The sequence below is a fragment of the Desmodus rotundus genome, chromosome X (genome assembly GCF_022682495.2).
Source record: "Desmodus rotundus isolate HL8 chromosome X, HLdesRot8A.1, whole genome shotgun sequence".
NCBI lineage: Eukaryota > Metazoa > Chordata > Mammalia > Chiroptera > Phyllostomidae > Desmodus > Desmodus rotundus.
This window is the reverse complement of record NC_071400.1, coordinates 16,059,109-16,080,686: the sequence shown is the minus strand read 5'-3', so window position 1 is coordinate 16,080,686 and position 21,578 is coordinate 16,059,109. Positions and strand designations below refer to the sequence as shown.

The window sequence follows — 21,578 nt, the reverse complement described above, 5'->3', positions numbered from 1 at the left end:
GGGCTCCCTTGCATGTTACTTCCTGTTTCTCCCTTGCTGCCTTTAAGATCCTCTCTTTGTCTTGGAAATTTGCCATTTTAATTATGATGTGTCTTGCAGTGGGTCTCTTTATGTTCCTCTTGCTTGGGACTCTCTGTGTTTCCTGGATTTGGGTGACGTTTTCTCTCATCAGATTAGGGAAATTTTCCATCATTACTTTTTCAAACAGGTTTTCTATCCCTTGCTCGACTTCTTCTCCTTCTGGTATTCCTGTTATACGGATATTGTTACTTTTCATGTTGTCCTGCATTTCCCTTATTGCCTCTTCATTCTTTCTGAGCCTGTTTTCCTTTTCTTGCTCTTTCTGGGTATTTTTTTTCTACTTTGTCCTCCTGCTCGCTGATCCGATCCTCTGCTTCATCATGTCTGCTTTTCATTCCTTCTACTGTGTTCTTCAATTTAGAAATTGTATTCTTCATTTCCTCTTTGCCCTTGTTGATAGTTTCTATTTCCTTTTTCATGTTGATATAGTTTGCAGTGAGTTCATTGTAGTTTCCCTGTAGTTTCTGGTAGTTCTCTTTGAACTCAGAGGGCTCAGTGAGCTTCCTGATGACCATTGCTTTGAACTCAGTATCTGATAGTTGACTTGCCTCTATTTCAGTTAGCATTCTTTCTTTGGCTTCCTCCTTTCCTTTCATTTGGGAATTGTTTCTTTGTCTTCCCATTGTTTGTGAGACTCTTCTTGTTAGCCTCTGCTTCTTAAATTGATCTATTCTGACTCCCTGGTTTTATGGTATGAACTTCTATGGTAGAATGCCAATGGGATTCAGTGGTGCTGTCTCCTTAATCTCCTGTGTTGAACACCTATTATATGCTAGGTGCTGTACTAGGTAGTGAACAAAATGACATCACTTACCCTCATAGAGCTTATAGACCATACTAGGGAACTGCAAGTATTTTTGATGAAAGTAAAACTACATGTTAATTGAATTTTTATTCTATTTTCTACCTACACAGATCATATTTCATACTCCTGGTTTCATAATTAAACAACTAACTATACAAATAATTTAAAATATTTTTACAGTTGTGACATCTAATACAGAACAAGTTAATATTGAAAAAATGAATTCTAAAGCAAAGAGATATTTGAGACCATATCAGCCTACAAGTAAAAGCAAATAAGCTACTTCTTTTATCCTAAAATTATAAACAATAGCTCAGTTTAAAAATCTAGTTTAAAACAAACTCCTAGACACAAACAACAGCATGGTGGTTACTGGAGGGAAACGGTATGGGGGGAGCATAAAGAGGGTAAAGGGGATAAAATATGTGGTGGCAAAAAGATAATTGATTTTGGGTGATGAACACATAATGCGATATGCAGATGATGTATTAAAGAATTGTGCACTTGATAATTGTGTTATTAACCAATGTCATCCCAATAACTTTAATTAAAAATCTAGTTTAAAATCTTTATGCTTAAAAGTATAGTGATAGCCCTGGCTGAGTGGCTTAGTTGTTTGGAGCATTGTCCCATACACCAAAAGGTTGCAGGTTCAATTCCCTATCAGAGCATATGCCTAGGTTGTGGGTTTGATTCCTGGTTGGAGCAAGTATGGGAGTCAACCAAGTCAATGTTTCTCTCTCACATCAAAGTTTCTCTCTCTCTCTCTCTCTTTCTCTCTCTGTCTCTCAAATCAATTTGAAAACATATGCTCTGGTAAATATTGAAAAAATAAAAAATGAAAAAATAAATATATGATGATACATTCCAGAAATGCTTTACTTTGTATGTTTTCTTTATACATACATGAATACATACAGCATATGTACAGCAGGGTTGAAGGCAGTTGTTAACTTTGTGACATGATTTTTTTTTACAATACTACTAGAATAGAATATGTGCTGGGGTGGTAGTCAAGAAACCTGTGCTCAACATTGGGTTCTGCCACCAACCATGATCTTGGGCAAATCATTGACCCTTTTAAGATTTCTTTTCTTGCCTTGGCTGGTGTAGCTCAGTGGACTGAGCGCCGGCCTGTGAACGAAGAGGTTGCAGGTTTGATTCCCAGTCAGGGCACATGCCTGGGTTGTAGACCGGGTCCCCAGTAGGGGACACATGAGAGGCAACCACACATGGATGTTTCTCTCCCTCTCTTCCTCCCTCTCTTCCCCTCTCTCTAAAAATAAATAAATAAAATCTTTAAAAAAAATTTCTCTTCTTGAAAATGAAAAGTTTTCAGAAGTTGTTTCATGATATCTTTCCATTCCAACCTGAACATTTTATTAAGTCAGATGCTAACAACTAATTAAAGGAAAAAACTACTTCCCTTCTAAAAAGCATGTATTTATTCAACATATTATTCACATGTTGAAATCTTATACTATAAGGTGCTTTTTTAAAAAAAAAATCTAGTACTATTCCACTTACTTGGAAAGCAAACTAGGCACATCAAACACTTCCTTTCGATGATAAATTCACAAGGGGACACACAGTGGGCCTAGCAACCTGCTACCAGTGATAGCCATGGGATAGTTTAACTAAAGGCTGTAAGATTTCCTTTCACATGTGTTTACTGACTAACCGGCTATAATAAGGAAAGAACCACAGTGGTAATTCTTCCTTCACCAAATTTTTCATTTTCTGTGATTAGTATCTATGATTTCAGTCCAACTGTGTTGGTGTTAGAAACTTCAAAGAATGTCCAAAGCCCAATCAATATTTAGGGGAATATATTTTAAAGGAATACTCACTACCAATTAGTCTAGGCAGTAATGAAAATCATCATATATTTTCAATGATGAAAGATCCCAGTAGGAGGTCTCCTAATGGATGACAGGTGCCAGAGCAAAGGGCATCCAGCAGGAGGAGGACAAAGCCTATTTCTCAGTCAGCTTTAGAGAGCACAACATGTCCTTTAAGCTGGACTCAGTACACATACAGCGTGCAACCTACAATTTCCTGTTGTATTTCATTCAGAACGTTGCCACTTAGAGTCAAATCATCTGAAACCATCTAGGAAGGCTAGACAGGTTACCATGAGTTCTTCCAGTATCTTGATATAGCTATTGATCACATAAAACAAAGCACAGTATAATGTAATTGCTAGGGGTTTAGGTTTTGCGATCCCTTCATGTTTCCTTCAAAAGGCTACCACACTTAATGCTGATATGATATGACTCCCACTAGAATGTGAGTGCCACAAGGGTAGAGGTATGTGTTTTCTTCATGTATATATCCTAAGCATTTAGAATTATGCCTGTCATATGATGGTTGCTCAAGAAATATTTATTGAATGAATAAATGTTACAACTATAAGAATAATTCCTTGCCTGACTCTATTTTTCTTCCCGAAGAGCTTTTCCAAGAAGTTAAACCACTTTATACCTCTTTGTTTTACCTTACTAAAACCTTTTTATACAGTAGTTTTATTGGTGTTGTACTCTATTCAACTTATTAATGAAATATAACATATACAGAAAAATGCAAAAATTATATCAGCTTGATGAATTTTCAAAAACTTAACATACTTATGTTATCAGCACCTAGATCAAGAAACAGAACTTGGATAGCACCTAGAACATGCCCCTAGTAACTACTTATCCCTCCCAAGGGTAACCACCATCCTGACTTTGAAAACATAGATTAGTTTAGACTGTGTCTATCATTTATATAAATGGAATAAAATAGTACATTCTCATTGAGCGTGGCTTCTTTTTTTCAACATTGTATTTGTTTGATTTATGCATGTTGTTAATGGTGTCGTACTTCATCCTCATTACTTTATAATATTTAAATATGATGCAGTTTATTTATCCAATTTACTATTCTTAGGCATTTGGGTTGAGCCCAACTTGTGGAAATTATGAACAAGGCCACTATGTACATGCATGTACCTGTCTTTTTTATTAATCCTCACCTGAGGACATGCTTATTGATTTCTTTAGAGAGGGAAAAAAGAGAGGGAGAGAGAGAAACATCGATGAGAGGAACATCAATTGGTTGCCCCTTGTATGCACCCCAACTAGGGACTGAACTTGCAACCTAGGCATGTGGCCTCACCTGGAATCTAATCTGTGACCTTTTGGTTCATAGGACGATACCCAACCAACTGAGACACACAGGCCAAGGCTCTACCTGTCCTTTGGTACACTTTTATGCATTTTGTTTAAGTATTATCTTAGTGATTTCATACTGCTATAACAAAAACTCCAAAGACTGGATAGCTTAAATAACAAATATTTATATTTCACAGTTCTGGATGCTCAGAACTCAAAGGTCAAGGTCCCAGTTGATTTGGTTATGGTGAGGGCCCTCTTCCCAGTTTGCACACAGCCACCCTCTTTCTTAAACCTCACATGGCAGAGAGAGAGAGAGAGAGGAGGAGATCATCTCTCTTGTCTCTCTTTTTATTGTGCCATTCATGAGAGTTTTACCTTTATAACCTAATTATTATTTCCCAAAAGCCTATCAAATACTATCAAATTGGAGATTAGGGAGTTAACATAAATTTTGCAGGAACGCAATTGTTTAGTCCGTAGCAGATCTGTATACCTAGCTTTGCACCATTTTCAATGTTGTGCATCTGAACTATTCTTCCTCATCATTTCTTTTCCACTAGATTTCCTGACCATGATGGAGAAGATTAGTCTTGTCAGTTACCACCAAAGCAGCCCTTTTAATAAGAGTTAAAGACAAGCTTTGCACAGTGGCCGTATTGTAGCCAATGAGGTTTATCCAAAGTGCGATTATTGCTAATTGAAAGAGTTAAAGACTGAAATCATATCAGAATGAATAAAAAGTCTCCTTGTTATATGGCTGATATTCCCATCATTAATATCCTAAAGGTTTTCTGGGAATCATGCACTCATAGAATCAAAATATTATTGGTCATCTGAATGTATCAATGTTTGGATATCATGTACATTTTATCAATTAAAGCACTGGATTACTTTGGTGGTGACACATGAGTTAATCTGAATTAACCCAGTATCACCCATTGAAATCTAGTTGAGAGCAGAGTCTTAAAAAATGAAGACACTAAACAGAAAAGCTTTGAATGAAGCTAGCTGCTAGGGAAGAAGGGTAATGGGCAGCTTATAGGACCAGTGTGAACTGAAATGCTAGGAAACAGCATGGGATTTGGGAGGTCAGGAGGAAAAGGGACTTTACCTATATTTTTATTTTTTTTAGATTTTCTTTATCAAAATATATTTTATTCATTATACTATTACAGTTGTCTCATTTTTTTTCTCCCCTTTATTCCCCTCCACCCTGCGCCACCCCTCCCACCAGCATTACCACCTTAGTTCATGGCCATGGGTCCTATATATAAGTTTTTGGCTTCTCCATTTCCTATACTATTCTTAACCTCCCTCTGTCTATTTTGTACCTACCATTTATGCTTCTTATTCCCTGTACCTGGAAAAGGGACTTTAAATGGGAATGAAAGTGCCACTATGTGAAGCACAGGGAACCAGAAATCCAGAAACTTTGTTGACTTTGCAGCCTTGCTCAGAGCTTATGATGATTCTAAGGTGTACTCTGTCCATAGTAATTTATCTGATAGGGGTATACAAAGGTCAAATTAAAAAATATTACTTATAGTTAATAATACAACTGTATTGTATATTTGAAAGTTGCTAAGAAAGTGGATCTTAAAAGTTCTTATCATGAGAAAAACTTGTATCTATGTGTGGTAATAGATGTTAAGAAGACTTATTATGGTGATCATTATATAATATATACAAATATCAAATCTTTATATTGTATACCTGAAGCAAATATTCAATGTGATGGTATATATCAATTATATTTCAATGAAAAATAAGCCTTAGGAAAACTAATTGACCACAAAAGCCTAAGAAACAGCAAAACAACAATGAAGGTATAGATTATGTAGTACATACACATAAAAAAATTTTAACCTCCCCCCTCCACAGAGCAGGAAAAAAATCAAGAGCAAATGAGTGAATTCATAGTAATATGTGAAAGTCCTATCAGGAGTGTCAAATCCACAGCCTGCAGGCCACATGCGGCCCATGATGGCTATGAATGTGGCTCAACATGAAATTTGTAAATTTACTTCAAACCTGTTTTTTGCTCAGCAGTTTTCATTAGTGTTTGTGTATTTAATGTGTGGCCCAGGACAACTCATCTTCTTTCAGTGTGGCCCAGAGATGCCAAATGGTTGGACACCCCTGCTACAGGCTAATGGCCTAGCAGGCAAGGAGTGCTTAAGCTTAGTACTTAAGTATACAACCTGATGCCAGGGTTGTATTTACATGGTCATGGTTTCTGTTTATAAAGAGCATTTTTACTGCCACAACTGTCAGTCAGCTTTGACTACAAACCCACCAGGTAGCAATCATGGGAGCTTAGGTCAAAGCAGAGAAAATGGTCAAACCAGCTGACTCTGCAAGATTTTAGAGACAAACAATGTTGAGGTGATGGATGAATTCTGTCAAGGCTGAAACTGAGCATTTTGTGTCTCTTAAAATGTCACCCACGGAAACACTGTTACAATCATTTCAAAAGTCAGCTGGATTTAATTTTTTATAAATGTATGCTTTTTTATTAGAGGTTTAATGAAACATTATTTTTTCCTATCAGATCTCCTTCAGCCAATATCCTGCCTTAGGTAATTTTCAGGCTAATAAGGATGTTTCTTACAAAGAAATATGGTCATGCACTATGCTTTGTTTTATAATACAGCTCTATCCTTTCAGGTACATCACATCAAGCCAGGCTTTCTACTGATCTGCCAACTTTTCTCAAGTCATGTACTATGGCACCTAGCTTGGATTCACTCATTCATACAAGTGTGTTTTGAGCACCAATGAGCTAGGAAGTGCTAGTTATTGGTGGGGAAACCAAACGTGTATAAAATCTGTTCTGTACCCTCAAAGAGTTCACTGACTAGCAGGGGAGCTGAGGCAGGATTACAATTCTAATATATAAGATGGAATGGGAGAAGTGCCAACAGAGAAGTACAAAGGACAATGGTGTTCAAAGGAGAGTGAGATCATTTCCAGATGGGGAGATCAAAGAAGGCTTCATGGAAGAGGTGGTATTTGTGCTGCACCTCCAAGGGTAAGATTTCTACTGGTGGATATGAATGAAAGAAAAGGAAAGCATTGTATGTTTAGGACCAGTGAGAGTTGAAGCTCAGGATAAAGTGGCTAGGCTGGGAAAATACGTATCCTTGAAAGGACTGGGGACTTTGAGACAGATTCTGCTAACATTCATTAGTAGGCTTTACTAAAGCCCAGGGGTTTGGGATACAAGTACAAACCAGAAAAGCATTATTGTTCACCAGAAGCTAAACAGAAATTCTGAGAGGCAGTTGAACTTGTATCACCCATTTGTTTATTTATTCTTTAAATAGCACTGAGTTCCTACTGTGTGCAATGCCCTGGGCTAGGTAACCAAGGTAAGGGTGGGAGGGAGAAGTCATACAATGCTGAAATATATGATTCTGGCCCCTTAGGACTTTACCATGCTTATTTCCTTCTTTCATGTTGGTGAAAACAATTGACAGTCAAAATTGCCCAGAGTCTCAAAACTTTGGATAAAGTTCAGGCCCTGGTCAGATTTAGAAGCTAGAATAGCCCATAGTTTTTTTGGATAATAAGAAATACCAAGATTAATAACTAACATTTTTAGCTTCACTTTTATACTAAACACTGTGCTAAACACATGATTTTATTTTATGACCTTTAGATTTTGCATCAGTGCTACTAAGTAAGAATTCCCATGTCACTGTGTTATTTGAGTATGTTGAAGTAGGTACTGTCAGGGTGTGTAGAGGGAGGTGTGTCTGTGTCTGTTAGCGGCCAGTGCTGGTGAGCAATGGGACAAGATGGAGCTTATTTAACAGAATATGATGAGACTTTCCTACTTCCTGGAGCCCAGGGAAGTCAGTGGTGCCCCTCTCTCCTGTAGTAGGCCTAATTAGGACTAAGCTGGAATGAACAAATCCTTACAAAATTATCAAGAGCCAATCTCTATGAGGGATAATTGATCATAATGGAAGGTAGACTTTATGACCCAACTCCCTTACATGAGCACAGACTCTGTGCACAGGCTATACTAGGTATTTTGTATACATGAATTCATTTAATCCTCACAAGAATCCTGGGAGATAGCATTACTAATTTTTTAAAAGATTTTATTTATTTATATATTTGTTTATTTATTTTAGAGAAAGGGGAAGGAAAGGAGAAAGAGAGGGAGGGAAACGTCAATGTGTGGTTGCTTCTCATGTGCCCCGTACTGGGGACCTGGTCTGCAATCCAGGAGTGTGTCCTGATTGGGAATTCAACCAGAGACCCTTTGGTTTGCAGGCCGGCACTCAATCCACTGAGCCACACCAGCCAGAACAGTATTACCAAAGCAGCATTACTAATTTTTTTACTATAAAACTGAATCACAGAGATGCTGGGAGACTTACCTAAAAGGACATAGTCAATATAAAACAGAACCAGAACCCATAATTCCATACTTTGCCCATATTTATTCCGTGCTGACTCCATGAATGAAGGTGCCATATTTGGTTCCACTAAAGGAACACTTTGACATCTAATGTTTTGGCATCCATTAGGCACAGAAACCTAATGTGTAAGCCAAGAGAAGAATCCTTATTTTCCCCTAAGAACTGCCTGTCTGAAAATGAAAGACAAAGGCCAGGGAGATTGAGAGAAATAAGGAGGAGGAGAGATTCACAGGAAGATAAGGAGGTAAGTGGAGAGGGATAGAAGAGGAGAGAGGAGAAGGATGGAGGAAGGGAGAGAGAGGAGAGGAAAGGAGAGGAGAGAGAGAGAGAGAGAACATAAGAGCACGAGATCAAAAGGTTCCCCATGGGCCAGCCTCAATTTGGGTAGCAGACTGAAGAGGCACAGTCAAAGCTTTGGTAGGAAGATTCATGTTGATTGACCAAGAGCTCTGTTTTTTAATGTGTTTTTCATTTTTCATGAGCTTCAGAAATGTCCTGCTTTTTAAAAATATTTTATTGTTTATGCTATATCAGCTGTCCCAATTTTTCCCCATTTGACTCCTCTGCCCAGCCCCCTTCACTCTCTCAGGCAATCCCCTCACCATTGTCCATGTCCATGGGTCATTCATGTATATTTTTTGGCTAATCCCTTCCACTGCTTTCATCCAGTCCCCTCTCCCCCTCCCCCTCTTACAGCTGTCAGTCTGCTCTATGAGAAACATCCTGCTTTTGCCTCCAATTTCCATTCAGCCTGCTTTGGATGACTCTCCTCAGAGTTTTATTTTACTTTCTGCACTCCTAGCTATAATAGCCTTAGGCAACTGTGAACCTCAGTTTGTTCACCTTAACATGGGAATAATATTAATAATAATCATAACAATAGCAAAAATAACAATAATATATAAATATCTGTTTCATAGGATGGTGACTATGAAACTTAAATAGGTAATGTGTGTGAATGGTAATACAGTTTGCAAACATTACATTTTGTTAAAACTTCTCCATTCCATGCAAAGGCATCCTTACTGGAGAAATTTCACAGTCTAAATATCACATTAACTATTACAACTCAGAACTTCACCTGTGAAAATGTTCACTGTCCATAAAGTTTGTGTCTTAGTGTTCAGGAAAAGTGATTAGCTGCTTTGTTCCTATTACAAATCAGCTGACATAGCCATTTCTCAAAGGGTAAATCTACTTCTGATGTGGTGGTCTTTATTTCATTTTGTGTCTTAAAATTTTTCATCAAGGAAAATATGTAGAGGAACAAGGTTATTAGAAACGATTTCAGATGATTAATTAGCACTCATTATTCCTCAGAACGTCAGTAATTATTTCCTTAGAGCTCATCTCGGATTTTGGAGGGCAGTTTTGGTTTTAGAGCAAAATACCCACATCTTAGTAGAATGTGCATGTCTTCCCACACCTGTACCCCAAATCTCTCTACTATCCTGTGTGAATTCTATATTTTCTAAGAATCTATCACCAGAATAGTAGAGTTTAATATTTTGTAAGTTCCTTTGAAATAATCCATTTTTTAAGTTTATCAATTGTTCTTAGCTTACCAAAAAACCAAACAAATCAGCACAGACTTATTATGAGGTAATTAAGTGTGTCATTAGATAAAAGAGTAGTATCCAAAACAGAAGCGACTTAATAAGAACCAAATTAATCTTAAAACTTTTTAAAAAGATTTTACTTACTTATATTTTAGAGAGGGGAAGGGAGAGAGAGAGGGAGAGAAATATCAATGTATGGTTGCCTCTCATATGACCCCTACTAGGGACCTGGCCCTCAATCCAGGCATGTGCCCTAGACTGGGAATTCAACCAGTGACCCTTTGATTCACAGGCTGGCACTCAATCTACTGAACCACACCAGCCAGGGCAAGAATCAAATTAATCTTTATTCAAATAACAGTATACATTGCAAATAACCTTCAAAATGACAGAACACACACACACACAAAATCTCAAACATAACCCCAAATTTCCCCAAGTTTGGGACAATGGTTTTGCTTGTTTTTTATTCTTTTTGGGGGAAGGAGTGGTACAGTGAACTTTATTGATGTTGCATGACAAGGCAGGGCTCCCTAAGCCCTTCCCTTCTTCAGGGGGTCTAGGATAGAAACTGTAGGTCAGGAGATTCTCAGTGTGTTGGGGGATCGATTTGGGGCAAAGACTCTCCAGCAGCTGAGGTTCTCTCTTCCTGTCACTGTGGCTGGTGGTCCAGTGGGCTCTTACTCCTTGGAGGCCATGTGGACCACAAAGCCCCCCATCTTGTTGCTGTAGCCAAATTCATTGTCATATCAGGAAATGAGCTTGACAAAGTGGTCATAGAGGACAATGCCAGCCCCGGCATCGAAGGTGGAGGAGGGGGTGTCACTGTTAAAGTTGCTGGAGACAACTTGGTCCTTGGTATAGCCCAGGATGCCCTTGAGGGGGCCCTCTGATGCCTGCTTCACTACCTTCTTGATTTCATTGTATTTGGCAGCTTTCTCCAGGCAGCAGGTCAGATCCACAACTGACACATTGGGCGTGGGGACACAGAAGGCCATGCCAGTGAGCTTGCCATTCGGCTCAGGGGTGACCTTGCCCACAGCCTTGGCAGCACCAGTGGAAGCAGGGATGATGTTCTGGGTAACCCCTCGGCCATCATGCCACAGCTTGCTAGAGGGCACATCCACGGTCTTCTGGGTGGCAGTGATGGTGTGGACTGTGGTCATGAGTCCCTCCACAATGCCAAAGTTATTATGGATGGCCTTGGCCAGGGGGACCAAGCAGTTGGTGGTGCAGGATCATTGCTGACAGTTTTCATGGAGGTGTCATAGTTGTCATGGTTCTCACCCATCACAAACATGGTGGCATCCACAGAAGGGACAGAGATGACGACCCTCTTGGTTCCACCCTTCCAGTGAGCTCCAGCCTTTTCCACAGTGGTGAAGACACCAGTGGGCTCCACAGCATATTCAGCACCAGCATCACCCCATTTGATGTCAGCAGGATCTTACTCCTGGAAGATGGAGATGGACTTTCCATTGATGACAAGCTTCCTGTTTGAACTTGCCATGAGTAGAATCATACTGGAACATGTAGATCATGTAGTTAAGGTCAATGAAAGGGTCACTGATGGTGACAACATCCAGTTTACCAGAGTAAAAGGTAGCCTGGGTGATCAGGTGCCCAATACGGCCAAATCTGTTCACTCCTGTCTTCAGCATTGTAGCTCAGGGTTGTAGCTTGCACTGTGCAGGACGACATGGCTGTCTGTTGAACAGGAGGAGCAGAGAGCTGATTTTTTATTCTTTTTTAAATTATATTTTATTGATTATGCTATTAGAGTTGTCCCAATTTTCCCCATTTGACCCCCCTCTACCCATCCCCCACATTCTCTCAGGCAATCCCCACACTGTTGTCCATGTCCATGGGTCGTGCATATATGTTCTTTGGTTATTCTATGTCCTATGCTGTACTTTACATTTCCATGACTATTCTGTAACTACCAATTTGTGCTTCTTAATCCCTTCACTTTTTTACCCATACCCCTGACCCATATCCCACCTGGAAACCATAAAAATGTTCTCTGTATTTATGACTCTGTCTGTTCTGCTTGTTTCTTTCCTTTTTTGTGGAGGAGGGATTCAATTGTTGATAGATATGTATTTGTTGCCATTTTATTCATATTTTTCTTCTTCTTCTTCTTAAAGGAGACCCTTTATCATTTCGTATAATGCTGGTTTTGTGATGTACTCATTTAGCTTTTCATTGTCTGGGAAGCTCTTTATCTGTCCTTTGATTCTAAATGATAGCTTTGCTGGGTAGAGCAACCTTGGTTATAGGTTCTTGCTTTTCATCTCTTTGAATATTTTGTGCAAGTTCCTTCTGGCCTGCAAAGTTTCTTTTGAGAAATTAGCTGACAGTCTTTTTTTATTGTTCTTCAACTACAGTTGTCTCCATTTTCACCCCACCACGGACCCCTGCCACACCCATCCTGGCCTCACACCCTTGAACCTACCCCCTTTGCCTTAGTCCATGTGTCCTTTATACATGTTGCTTCCCCTATTATCCTCTATTATCCCTTCCCCCCCTCCTCTCTGGTTACTGTCAGTTTGTTCTTTATTTCAATGTCTCTGGTTGTATTTTGCTTGTTTCTTTGTTTTGAGGATTAGGTTCCACTTATAGGTGAGATCATATAGTATCTCAGATATTCCATACAGCAGTATTTTCACCAATATGTGCCCTAGAGCAAGGGATATAAAGGAAAGAATAAACAAATTGGACTTCATCAAAATAAAAAGCTTCTGCACTGCTTTGAAATGAAAAGGGAACTAACCATATGAGAAATGTATTTGCCAAAAAATACCTTGGACAAGGGTTTGATCTCCAAAATATATAAACAACTCATCCAACCAACACCAGGAAGACAAAACCCTATTACAAAATTGGCAAAGGACCTGAACAGACACTTCTCCAAGGAGGATATACAGAGGGCCCAGAGACATATGAAAGGATGCTCAGCATCACCAGCCATCAGACAGATGCAAATTAAAACAACAATGATATACTACTTCACATTAGTCAGAATGGCCATCATAAACAAATCAACAAACAGCAAGTGCTGGCGAGGTTGTGGAGAAAGGGAACTGTAGCACACTGTTGGTGGGAATGCAGACTGTTGCAGCCACTGTGGAAAACAGTATGGAATTTCTTCAAAAAACTAAAAATGAAACTGCCTTTCAACCTTGCAATTCCACTGGTGTTATTACACCTTAAGAATCCTGAAACACTAGTTCAAAAGAATGTATGCACCCCAATGTTCATAGCAGCACAATTTACAATAGCCAAGTTCTGGAAGCCACCTAGGTGCCCATCAGTAAATGAGTGCATCAAAAAATTGTTGAACATTTACACGATTGGAATACTACACAGAAGAAAGAAAGCAGGAACTCCTATCCTTCGTGACAGCATGGATAGAACTGGAGAGTATTGTGTTAAGTGAAATAAGCCAGTCAGTGAAAGACAAATACCATATGATTTCACCTTTAAGGGGCCCCTAATCAACAAATCAAACAAATGAGCAAAATAGAGCCAAAGACATGGACATACAGAACAAACTGATAGTAACCAGAGCGGAGGTGGAGGAGGAGAATAATGAGGAAAAGAAGGGGAAGGGCCATCAAGGATCATGTATAAAGGACCCATGGACAAAGACAACTGAGGGAATGGAGGATTGAATGTGGGAGGTGGGGGTCGGTAGGGCGGGGGAGTGTAATGAGAGTAAAATGGGGACAACTTTAATTGAACAACAATAAAAAAAAATTTTTTTTAAAGCCCTGAAGTCTTTAGCCACTTCTGGACCTTCTTCAGCATGCTTGCCCTGCTGGTAAGCTTGCTCCATGACTTCAGTTCTCCCTAGCATGTGGTCTTCCCAACTCTCCCAAGACCTAAATTTTCTGCTAGAGTGGATCATGTCCACTGCTTGAGAACAGGGTCTCTCCACTGGTGAGGATTAAAGCACATGGTTCAAAGGTGGTCCCATTTATTCAGCTGAATACTTTCCCTTGACTTGGCTACTCAGTGAGGGTGGACTACCTAACTGTTCTTTATGGGCTGTACTTTTTTTCTGAGAGGCTTACCCATTCCACAGGCATAGTTGGTTTAGTAGTCTGTTCTGGGGTGTTTTGATACCCTTGCTGTGGCTTCCTTGCTCTGCTATTGCATTATCCCCTCTGGTGTGTTCTGCTCTATGCTCTCTACTGGCACATTTTTCTTTCTAGGGAACTGGTTTCACGCTTTCTCTTAGATGTTGGATTCTTGCAGGTACCCAGCCCTTATTGAGCAATTCTTTTGATTTGATCTGGAGTTTCAACCCCTTTCTATATCCTCATTCTCTGCTGCATTGCTCACAACTCTAGAAACCTACAAAGCTATCTTCCCAGAGCTCTTTTTCTCCATCTCTTCTCTGCACCCCTGGGCCATCCTTTTATTTCTAGCTCAATGGTTCCTGAACACAAAGATGCACCTAAGAACAGGAGTTAACACAGCATCCACTTCTTTGAAGCTTGCTCTTGTCCAACTCTTGACCTCTTTGATTATGTCTAATCTGCTTCTGTAAGCTAGTGGATCTAATTATGTAGATTAGGAGCTTTCAAGCAAATTCAAATAATCACCAAGGGTTAGAGAAATAGGAAATTTAAGTGGTTTTTAGTACAGGTCAGATCTTTTACATTAAGCTTCTGACAATACTCTCTGTTGCTTTAAAAAATGTATCATAAATATCTTGAATTTGTGATAATGTAGCTAGGATTTGGTCCCTTTTTTTAATAAAGAGATTTTTGGTTATAACAGAAATTGGCTTGTAGCATTTTGACAACCATGTACTATGACCCATTAGCAAAGTCTACTCAATTTTTATTTCCATCTTTATCTATCAGTAGCCTTTATGAAAGAAGGAAAAAATAATTTTAAGCTATTATAGCTCTTTCAGCAATGTGTCAAGTTACATGGAAATTATAAATAAAATAGTCATTACTGAGTTGGTACAGACTTTCAGAGGTTCTCTATTACACACTTTGCCTGTATCCAAGGCAAGTGCAGTCCTGGGTTTATTTGTACCAGCCTGGCTCCTTCCTAGCTGTGTGACCTTGGATATTGACTTAACTTCTCTGAACCTTAGTTTCTTCATTTGTAAAGTTGTTTAGTTACACAAGGGTTGTTATGTACATAACAATAGAAGCTTACATTTATTTAGCCTTTAGACAGCAAGCACTGTGCTGAATTGCTTTACAAACATTATCTCATTTCATTCTCATAACAGCATTCAAGGCATGTATTATTATTACCAGTCCCTAATTTTACAAATAAGAAAAATGAGGTTCATAAAAATGAAGTGATTTTTCCTAAAGTCAACCAGCTTATAAGTGATTGAGACTTGAATCCAGATGATAGTGTGAAGATTTTCAATGCACTTTGTTGTTAACTACTACAAAGTTTTGCTGTGAGAATGAAGTGAGACAAAATTGTGAAGGTGTAAAAAATGATAAGGTGCTATGTAGTTATTTATTACTGTTAGATCCATAATTACTTCTCTGAGGTAATCATGAGTCATTATTTTATTTTAATTTTTAGTTTTATTTTTCTTAAGTTCCTTGAAGCAATAGATTCTGAAAGCATGGAAGAAGTCATAGAAGGGCTATGAAATGTGACTGTATAGAACTAAGACCCCAACCTCATTGAGTCTAATATTTGTGCTTCTATTTGATATTTCCAAGTGATAGAAGACACTACACATTCACTACTGTTTTGAGGGGAACTTGATGCAGAGGGGATCATTTACCTTTTCACTTGAAGGCCATTGGGACCTGCATCTAATTATTTTGATGTTTTTCTTAATTTTAGTGACTCCTGACTCTGTTTTAGATACTGCTCCCAAAGATTCTACCTACAATGATCCCCAAGATAGTCATGAAATTACCAAGAAATATAAAACACATTTAGTACTATTTAGTTTAAAAGAAATGCTTACGGGCTTGTTAAAGGTAAAAGAGAAGTTATAAAGTCAAAGAATTTCCACTAAAGCGTCCTTGTTAAGAGCCGAGACCTGCCTTATGAGTCTCTACCCTTCTACTTGCCAGTTGTGTGACCCTCGGCAAGATACCTAATGCCATCAAGTCTAAGATGTCATCAATTATATGACATATCATTATTTTACATAACAATACATAAGAAAGGAAATTTCCAATTAAACAATGACATAATGCCTTAGCAATAGTGCTGAACAATTTGCATACACAAGCCTCTCATTGCATGGTTTGAAATTTCTTACATTTCTGTGTGGTGTGATTTGACAATTTGGCTTTTGATTGCTTTGCTTGGTAATCCTTTTGGATATAGCAGTAATAAAATATAACAAAGTTTTCTTTTTGTGGGCATCTTTCAAATGTTTGTGTAAATCACTTAATTGTCACTTTGCAAAAAAAAAAGAAATTGTGGACATTCCTGCAATTATATATATATATATTTGTTTCACTAACATCCAATTGCTACCCTGCCACTGTTTTCATTGCCTTTCAGCATACAGAATATCCTTTCCTTTCAAAGTCAATTCAGAATGAACACTCTTGAAAACATTTAAATTGACAATAAAACTTGCCATGTTTAGTACTACCACTGTACATAATATACCCAAGTCAACTGACAGTAGTACCAACAACTATAACAAAGTATATACACACACATAATAGCTATTATGCCAGGCTATTTTCTGTACCATATGATTGTAAGATGACACTAATAACAAAATCATCTTGATATCAGAAATGCAAAATGTGTTCTTAGGACTAATAAAGTACAGTCCTAAAGCTTTCTTAGCTTGTTTCCTTTTTTGAAAAAAATGAGACTAGTAATGGTATTTGACCTAAAGGATAGTGACAATACAGTTAAATCGTTTTGCACAGTGTTGGGCATACAGTAAGTGCTCAGAGATGTTAATTAAAAAACACAACTGGTATAGTGAATATTACTGCAAAAAACAAACATAGGGCAGGTTAAAGGGCAGCTATAGGAATGTCTTAGCCAAATAATAATGATATTATGGCAATGAAACCATAAAACATTTGCTGACAGGGGCCATGACTTCATAATGCCACAATGACAACATGTAAAGGGGACTGATTGCTTTCTTTTAAATTGTTTAACTGGTTGTTTTAATGACAGTGAAAACCAAGCTTAATTTATCTTTAATAGACTAAGTTGTGATCCCTAAATATCCACTTTACTAACACCCCACATATAAACCTCTAAGCATTGTTTGTTTATTCAAAATCTTTTATATATTGTAAAATGATGCAACTACTAAGGAAAACAATGTGGAGGTTTCTCAAACAATTAAAAAGAGAAATAACAAATGATCCATCAATTCCACTTCTGAGTATATATTAAAAGGAAATGGGCTGTTGAAGTAGGGCAGACCCGGAATCCAGAGGAAACAGGACCATGACTTATGTTTATCTCTTCAAATACATTATCATCGGGGACACAGGTGTGGGGAAGTCATGTCTCCTCCTGCAGTTTACAGACAAGCGGTTCCAACCTGTCCATGACCTCACAATAGGTGTGGAGTTTGAGGCCTGTATGGTCAACATTGATGGAAAACAAATCAAACTACAAATCTGGGATACGGCTGGGCAAGAATCCTTCCGTTCTATCACCCGTTCCTACTACAGGGGAGCAGCTGGAGCACTGCTGGTGTATGACATCACAAGGCGTGAAACCTTCAACCACCTGATCTCATGGTTAGAGGATGCCCAGCAACACTCTAGCTCCAACATGGTTATCATGCTGATTGGGAATAAGAGTGACTTAGAGTCCCACAGGGATGTGAAGAGAGAAGAAGGAGCGGCCTTTGCTCATGAGCATGGACTTATATTCATGGAAACTTCAGCCAAAACAGCCTGCAATGTTGAAGAGGCTTTCATTAATACAGCCAAAGAAATATATAGGCAGATCCAGCAGGGTTTATTTGATGTCCACAATGAGGCAACTGGCATCAAGATCGGTCCTCAACAGTGTATTTCAACTTCAGTGGGACCCAGCACCGCCCAGCGGAACTCTGGTGACATAGAGTTCAACTCTGGCTGCTGCTGAACACCTGGCTTGGACTCTTTTTTTCCTTCCTGGAACAGCTTCAGATCAATAGACTTAAAGAAAGAGGTCTTACTTTGGCTGAGAAAAGCCTATTTTCAAGGTGTGATGTTTTGCCTTTCCACTTAGTGACCAGGGGAGAATTTGGGCCCTTACTGAACTGTCCCTTCTTCAGGGACATGAACATTACCTATAGATTAGGGCTCTTCTTAGCCTCCTATTTTAATTTCTAAAATGTTAAAAGTTGACTGTCATGGCAATTCAAAATAAATTATTTTAGAAGTGTAAAAAAAAAAGGAAATGAAAGAACTATCTCAAAGAGATATCTGTACCCTTATGGTCACTGCAGCATTTTTCACAATAGTCAAAATATGGAAACAATCTAAGTGTATGTAGATAGATGAATAAATAAAGAAAATATGGCATATATATGTATGTATAAAATATACAATGAAATACTATTCAGCCAAAAAAAAGAGGAAATCCTGCCTTTTGTGACAATGTAGATGAACCCTGAGGACATTCTGCTAAGTGAGGAAAGTCAGAGAAAGGCAAATACTGTATGGTCTCATTATACATGGAATGTAAAAACATTGAACTGATAGAAACAGAGGGGAGAATGGAAGTTACCAGGGGCTGAGGCATGAGGAAATGGGGAAAAGATGGTCAAAGGGTACAAACATTCAATAATAAGGTGAGTAAATTGTAGATATCAAAGGTAGAATACTGTGACTATAGTTAACCATACTGTATTGTATACTTGAAAGTTACTATGGGAAGAGTAACTCTATTCACTCTAACAACAACAACAAAACAGTAATTATGTGAGGTGAAGGATGTGTTAACTACCTAATTTTGGTAAACATTTGCAATATATGTATATATCAAATCACATTGTATACCTTAATCTTACAAAATGTTATATGTCAATTATATGTCAATAAAACAAGGGGGAAAACAGAATTGGCTAACTCCAGTTACATGCCACATTATGTAATTTAATAAAAACCCAGCTCTTTCCTCCAATTCTTGATTCACTATTTTTTCCTCTCTATCAATATTAAGTCATTTTAAAAAACCTAGTTAGGACTCCTCTTGATATTTCAGGTTAGTGAGGGTGAAGACAGAATAGTGAGGGTAAAGCAAGATCACCTATGACACCCTGGAGTGGATGGCTTGGGTTAAAGGGAAGTCCATGATAAGAGCTGAGGAAGTGGGGTGAGAGAGACCATATTGGGAATATATACAAATCTACTCACAAAATCCAGTTGTTTTCTTAGGTAATTGTCGACAGTTCAAAACACATTTTTGTTCAACAACTTTTAAGAGCTGCAAACAGACTCACTGGCAGATTTTCTGATCTATTATGGCAATGGAAACCATCTGATGCCTGTTTTTAAATGTGTTTACAGATGGCCAAAACCTATGACTCAATTAATAAAACAAACATGTCTATGAACTTAATATAATCCTTTTAACCTTAATGAAGTCTCAAATCCCAAGTAAAGCTGTTTTAAGATTGAAAAATGTACACAAAAGTGAAACATTCCATACACTTGCACTGGAGTTTATGACCCTTGCCTCTTACCACTGCTCCCTGACTAACTTAGTGCCATTTAAAGTGTTTCCTTTGGTGGTGGCCAATTATAAATTCATATCTCTTTAAGACTCTCTCATCAGCCCATAGGTTTATACATAAGTGCACATGCATGTACACACACACTGTTTTCTCTCAGCATTGATTTGGTTGGCCTGTTGAAAAATTACTAAGGACTTTCTGTTCCTATTCTAAATATCACTGTTTGTAATGATAATATGCTGTTCATTTTCCTGGATTTTCTGCCATGAAAATGCTAGGCACATTACAATAAAATATATTCTTATGCAAATAATCCAAATAAGGTTTTTTTAACCCCCAGAAGAAATGTCTGAAAGAATGTCCTGTCAAAAGCAAAATACTAGACTAAAGTTTCTCAATAGGCCACTATTCTTTATCTGAGCTGTTAAGTCTTTAAGTTATTATATTATTATTGAATTGAAAGGATAATAAAATAATACTGAATAGTCAGCGCCTAAGCCCTCCCCATACATACCAATTACAGCTGCAGCTGAAAATGACTGAAATTTTATCACATCAAAGAATACACCAGCCAGCCATGGCCTCATGAAAGCCTTTCTGGAGTTTTGAGTTAGAATCAAAAAGGGAGTTGTTTGGCATATTCTTCCATTGTTTCAGAGACCCCTGTCAATCAGCACAGCAGTTAGTGAGGAACTCTACTGCCTGCTGCTACCAGCCAATAGGCATACTGGTTTGGTTCTTTTAAGATCTGGTTATCTAATCTATTTTTATTATAAAAAAAGAGTTAGTAAATTTGGCCAAGGTTGAAATTAAAGCTAGATGTTTTAAATGACAACCAAATTATTGTTATATTATCTGTGTTCAAGCTTGTTTTGACAAATTATGTTAGTGGGGAAAGAAAGATCACTAAACTGGAAATAAGAAAATGTAGTTTCTATACTCTGTGAGTTTGGTTCCATTCTTAAGTTGCTTTGCAAGAACCTTGAGGATCCTGGCTTCATTTTGGGAGATGGTACTAGTTTTTATGTTGTTGTTTTTTAAATTGTTGTTCAAGTACATTTGTCTCCATTTCCTCCCACTGCTCCCCCCCACCCCAGCCATCCCCACATCCCACCTTCTATCCTACCCCTCTTTGGTTTCGCCTATGTGTCCTTTATAGATGTTCCTGAAAACTCTTCCTCCATTTCCTCCCCATTATCCCCTTCCACTTCCCCTCTGCTGGAAGCAACCTAAGTGCCCATCAGTAAACGAATGGATCAAAAAACTATGGTACATTTACACAATGTAATACTATGCAGCAGAAAGAAAAAAGGAGCTCCTACCCTTTGAGATAGCCTGGATGGAACTGGAGAGCATTATGCTAAGTGAAATAAGCCAGGCAGTGAAAGACAAATATCATATGATCTCACCTACAAGTGGAACCTAATCAACAAAACAAACAAGCAAGTAAAATATAACCAAAGACATTGAAATTAAGAACAAACTGTATTGTTTTGTTTTTGAGAGAGAGGGGAAGGGAGGGAGAAAGAGAAGGAGAGCAACACTGATGTGAGAGAGAAACATTGATTGGTTGCCTCTTGTACATGCCCTGACTGGGCACTGAACCCATAACCCAGGCACATGTCCTGACCAGGAATTAAACCCACAACCTTTTGGTTTGTGGGATGATGCCCAAGCAACTGAGCCACACTGGCCTGGGTGGCAGTTCGTACTATCTTTGTTTTAAAAAGATTGATCATTTCTTTAACAAGCCAACATAGCAGGACTGAAATCGAAAGAACAAATGGGCTCCATATGTAACAGTTGGAGTTACCTAAAACATACATCTTGCTCTGGCATCTCCAATCTTGTTGATGGTGGAAAAAAACTTACCACTGAAGG

At 38.3% G+C, this 21,578-nt stretch overlaps 1 protein-coding gene and 2 pseudogenes across 1 annotated transcript; 2 read left to right on the top strand and 1 right to left on the bottom strand.

The window, feature by feature from the left end:
* Nucleotides 1–4,680: 4,680 nt before the first annotated feature.
* Nucleotides 4,681–4,749, top strand: LOC128780030 (U4 spliceosomal RNA; annotated as a pseudogene).
* Nucleotides 4,750–10,716: 5,967 nt separating this feature from the next.
* LOC112310277 (glyceraldehyde-3-phosphate dehydrogenase-like) lies at nt 10,717–11,697 on the bottom strand (annotated as a pseudogene).
* Nucleotides 11,698–17,374: 5,677 nt separating this feature from the next.
* LOC112310276 (ras-related protein Rab-2B) lies at nt 17,375–18,360 on the top strand. Its single transcript, XM_024566502.3, has one exon. The coding sequence runs from the start codon at nt 17,471–17,473 to the stop codon at nt 18,119–18,121; it is 651 nt and encodes a 216-aa protein (XP_024422270.2). The 5' UTR covers nt 17,375–17,470; the 3' UTR covers nt 18,122–18,360.
* The last annotated feature ends 3,218 nt before the right edge of the window (nt 18,361–21,578 follow it).

Bases quoted from the DNA above. Each gene is read 5' to 3' on its own strand.
- LOC112310276 (XM_024566502.3), top strand. From the start codon at position 17,471: ATGACTTATGTTTATCTCTTCAAATACATTATCATCGGGGACACAGGT.